The sequence below is a fragment of the Microtus ochrogaster genome, chromosome 22 (genome assembly GCF_000317375.1).
Source record: "Microtus ochrogaster isolate Prairie Vole_2 chromosome 22, MicOch1.0, whole genome shotgun sequence".
Taxonomy (NCBI): Eukaryota; Metazoa; Chordata; class Mammalia; order Rodentia; family Cricetidae; genus Microtus; species Microtus ochrogaster.
Window position 1 is genome coordinate 736,376 of NC_022023.1, and position 4,076 is coordinate 740,451.

At 46.1% G+C, this 4,076-nt stretch overlaps 1 protein-coding gene across 1 annotated transcript; it reads right to left on the minus strand.

The window, feature by feature from the left end:
- Positions 1-1,770: 1,770 nt before the first annotated feature.
- LOC101984963 (olfactory receptor 2AT4) lies at positions 1,771-2,721 on the minus strand. The gene has a single exon (XM_005357514.1). The coding sequence runs from the start codon at positions 2,719-2,721 to the stop codon at positions 1,771-1,773; it is 951 nt and encodes a 316-aa protein (XP_005357571.1).
- Positions 2,722-4,076: the final 1,355 nt, after the last annotated feature.

Sequence of the window (4,076 nt, forward strand, 5' to 3'; positions counted from 1 at the left end):
ATGAATGCCTTGAGACTGGATATCAGTGAAGTCTGAACTGCCTGCTCATGCAACTTATACCTTCTAGGTCTGTTTGAGCCCAATATGACGTTTTTCTACTTGATAAGGTGGTGCTTTTGTACAGGTTCAGTTTTTCTATTGTATGTTCAGATTAGTAACAACTTCATGGGCAATGACTGGAGGTCTATTAGATCTGAATTTGGAAGGTGCCCCACAGCTCATGTGTGAATTCTTGGCTCCTAACTAAGTCTAGTTTTGGAAAGTTCTAGAAACTTCCTATCTAGAGGAGCTAGCTCCTAGCGATGTGTCTTAGAAGGTCATGGCTTGTCTTGGTCCTTTCATGCTTCTCCTGCTTGGCTTCCTGTCTGTTAAGAGTTGAGTTGAACAACCTTCTCTCCACATGTTCCCACTACTGCAAATTCTGTCTAAATGCATGGAGCCAAATAAACACGGAGTGAGCCTTTGAAATCGTGAGGAAGAGAAATCTGCCCTTCATACTCTTCTCCCAGATATTTTGATCACAGTTATGAGAAAAGTAACTAATACAAATGTAGAGTTTTTTTTGTGTGCCTATAACCATTGAGTGTCAGAAGCCAAGCTTACATTTTAATTGAACACATTTCCATTATTTTCTATTTTACCATGAGGCTTGTACTATTTCTGGCAGCTCCATGGCTTCTCCCTGACTCTGCCTCCTTTCTCCCAGCATTCAGTTTAGTTTTCCCCACCTAGCTCTACTCTACCCTATCACAGGCCTAACACAGTTTCTTTATTAACCAATGGTATTCACAGCATACAGAGGGGAATCCCACATCATGGATCAATCTCGTGTAGCCCAAGGTGGCCTTGAACTCACAGATATTCACCTGCCTCTGCCTCCTGAGTGCTGGGATTAAAGGTGTGTGCTACTACTGCCTGGCCTCTATGGCTTACTAGTGGCTTAGCTCTGAACTCTGATCTTCAGGAAAACTTTATTTGTTATAACACAAACAAAATATCACCCCACCCCCATCAAGACATCTCTTTCATTACTCTCCCCCTCCAACCAGCCCCAACCTGCCCTACTCTATCCTTCATGTCCCCTCCACCCCATGCCCCAGTCTACCCAGGAGATCTCTTCTGTTTCCCCTTCTAGGTAAATGCATGAGTCCCTCTTTGGACCCTCCTTGTTACCTAGCCTCCCTGGAGCTGTGGGCTGTGACTAATATCCACTTATGAGTGAGAACATGCCATGTTTGTCTTTCTGGGCCTGGGTTACCTCACTCAGGATGATCTTTTTTTCTAATTCCATCCATTTGCCTGCAAATTTTATGATGTCATTTTTTTTTTTTTACAGCTGAGTTATGCTCCATTGTGTAAATGTGCCACATTTTCTTTATCCATTCTTTGGTTGAGGGGCATCTAGATTGTTTCCAGAATTTTAGCTTCCAATTTTTAAAATACACTTTGTATGTTCAGAATTTTTTCTTGCTGTGCAGATTTTTTTTTACTTTAGCAAATGGTTTTTAATTATTAAGTAGTGAAACTTTTATATAACCTCAGATTCTTATAAAAAGAAAGGTTAACATTATTTCATTGCACAGAAGAAACAACCACGAACCAAGCTGTGAAGACTGAAGTTAGGGCTATTTGCTTGAGTGAATTTTTATTGTACAACATTACATTCATTAATTTGGCCATTCTGTAGTATTTATTGAGTTTCTTCTCTGAGCTAAACATTGCTGGTTTGAGTCCTAGGGATAGAGTTAGCTGCATTAAGAGGGCAAACATTCATGTCACGCTTTTGAGATAAACAATTTTTGTAATGGCTGATTTGACGTCCTTGTTCCTCAGGGTGTAGATGAGAGGGTTGAGGATTGGTGTGAGGATAGCATAGGCTACATTGCCCATGATGTGGAAGTCCTGGGGCAGGTCAGCCTTGTAGGCCACATAGGCTACAGCAATGGAGGAGTAGTAGGTGCCTACCACCAGGAGGTGGGAGCTGCAGGTGGAGAAGGCTTTGGAACGCCCTTCCTTGGAATTGATACGAAGCACGGAGGCCAGGATGCGGGCGTAGGAGAGAAGCACCAGGAGGAGAGGGAGGAAGGACACCACCATGGCGATGCAGAAGCCCATGAGGGTCTGGGGGTTGGTGTCAGAACAAGAGGACTGGACCAGAGCCAGGTGGTCACAGAAGCAGTGGTAGATGTAGGCGATGCTATTATATGCCATCTGAGATGTCTTCACTACTGCTAGGACAGGCAGGAGGAGGGCGGTGATCCAGGCACTGGCTGCCAGGGCAGCGTTTGTCTGTGGGGTCATGTGGACAGGGTAGTGCAGAGGGCGGCAGATAGCCACATAGCGGTCATAGGCCATGACCACCAGGATGAAGGCTTCTGAACAGGTGAAGCTTTGGAAGAGGTACATCTGCAGTAAGCAGGAAGGGAAGGTGAGGAAGTGGTCTCCTAACAGGAAGAGGGACAGCATCTTAGGGACCGTGGTTGTGGTGAAAAGGATGTCCAGGGCCGAGAGGTTGACTAGGAAGAAGTACATGGGCTTGTGGAGGCTGGGATCTGTCACCACGGCCACCAGGATCAGGGCGTTCCCCGCCAAGATGAGCAGGTAGAAGAGGAGGAAGAGAAAGAAGATGGGGAGGTAAAAGGACTCTGGTAGAGAGGGGATGCCCACCAGGTAGAAGACGGTAAAGCCATCTACTGATCCGTTGCAGGTTGTAGCCTCCATAGTGGAATAGAACTGGTGATCTGAGTCATGGGTGGCTGGGACATCTGAAATACAGGGAAAGGATTCCATTGTAGTGATTCCATAAGGTTTATCCTTCGTTAGTCTGAGCACAGTTGTTTATAACCAACTCCAGAGGACTGGTGGTGGGCTGTGGCTTGACTTCTACCATCTGAGCCCCAAATCTGCCGAATACCAATTAGCAGTCTACCAAACAGAAGTTGTTATTCCTGGCTTAGGTGACAATGGCCAAACCTCAACTTTCCTGTGAGAAAGTCAAGGTAAAAAGTTGGTTGGTCATTGTCACCGTCACTAAAGTACTTTGGGAAGACTCCCTCTGGGGCTTATCTCAGACTCCACACTACACGACTTAGGTTGCTGTAACTCTGACACCAAGGTCTTCAACCCATGTTTGACTTTGCCACTCACTCACAGTTCCCGTGCGTGGCTTCAGAGGGACAGCTTTGTCCGAGGTTCTCAGTAGCACGCTGAAGTTCAGACATTCACCAGGCCACCTCCTCGCTTGGGCTCCTGGACCTGAGACTCTTCTGACCACATGGGAACTGGGTATCCAGACCTCTGCTTTCCAGCAAGGTGTGGTGCACGCCAGTGTAACAACTAGGAAAACCTGGATAAAAGAAGTAAGTCATTTTGCTGAGATAGGATCTCTTGTAGCTTGGCTTTGCTTCACCATGTACCTAAGGCTGATTTTAAACCCCTGAGCCTCCTGCCTCAGCCTACCAAGGGCTGGGATTACAGGTTTGTACCACCACATTCTAAAAATCAAACTGAAGAGGCACAGATTCAATAAAATGGAACGATTGGACTTTCACAGGCTTGGGGAACTTCCATAGCAAATATACAATCATTTTCTCCCCTCAGAGAGTATTTGATTTGATGGTCATCATGGGAATGACTGGAACTAGGCATCGGAACTTGGGTATACGAGAGAAACCAGCAAGCTTCTGCCAATCAAAAGAGGCTTACAAAGTGGATTAAAGCACCCAGAATGTAGGACTAGTCTTAAAGTAATATGAATTCTGGGGCTGTTCAGAAGGAACTGGAGGACTAGGTTTTACCGTTCTTCTAGAAGACTAAGATCTCCCCAGAAGCCGCTGAGACTTAAAAGGCCAGAGGAGAGCAGACAATGAGGACTACTGAGAACTCAAGAACAATGGCAATGGGTTTTTGATCCTACTGCACATACTGGCTTTGGGGGAGCCTAGGCAGTTTGGATGCTCAACTTACTAACCCTGGATGGAGGTGGGCGGTCCTTGGACTTCCCACAGGTCAGGGAACCCTGATTGCTCTTCAAGCTGATGAGGGAGAGGGACTTGATCGGGGGAGGGGGAGGGAAA

Excerpts from the sequence above, each read along its gene's own strand:
- LOC101984963 (XM_005357514.1), bottom strand. The coding sequence starts at position 2,721 with ATGGAGGCTACAACCTGCAACGGATCAGTAGATGGCTTTACCGTCTTC.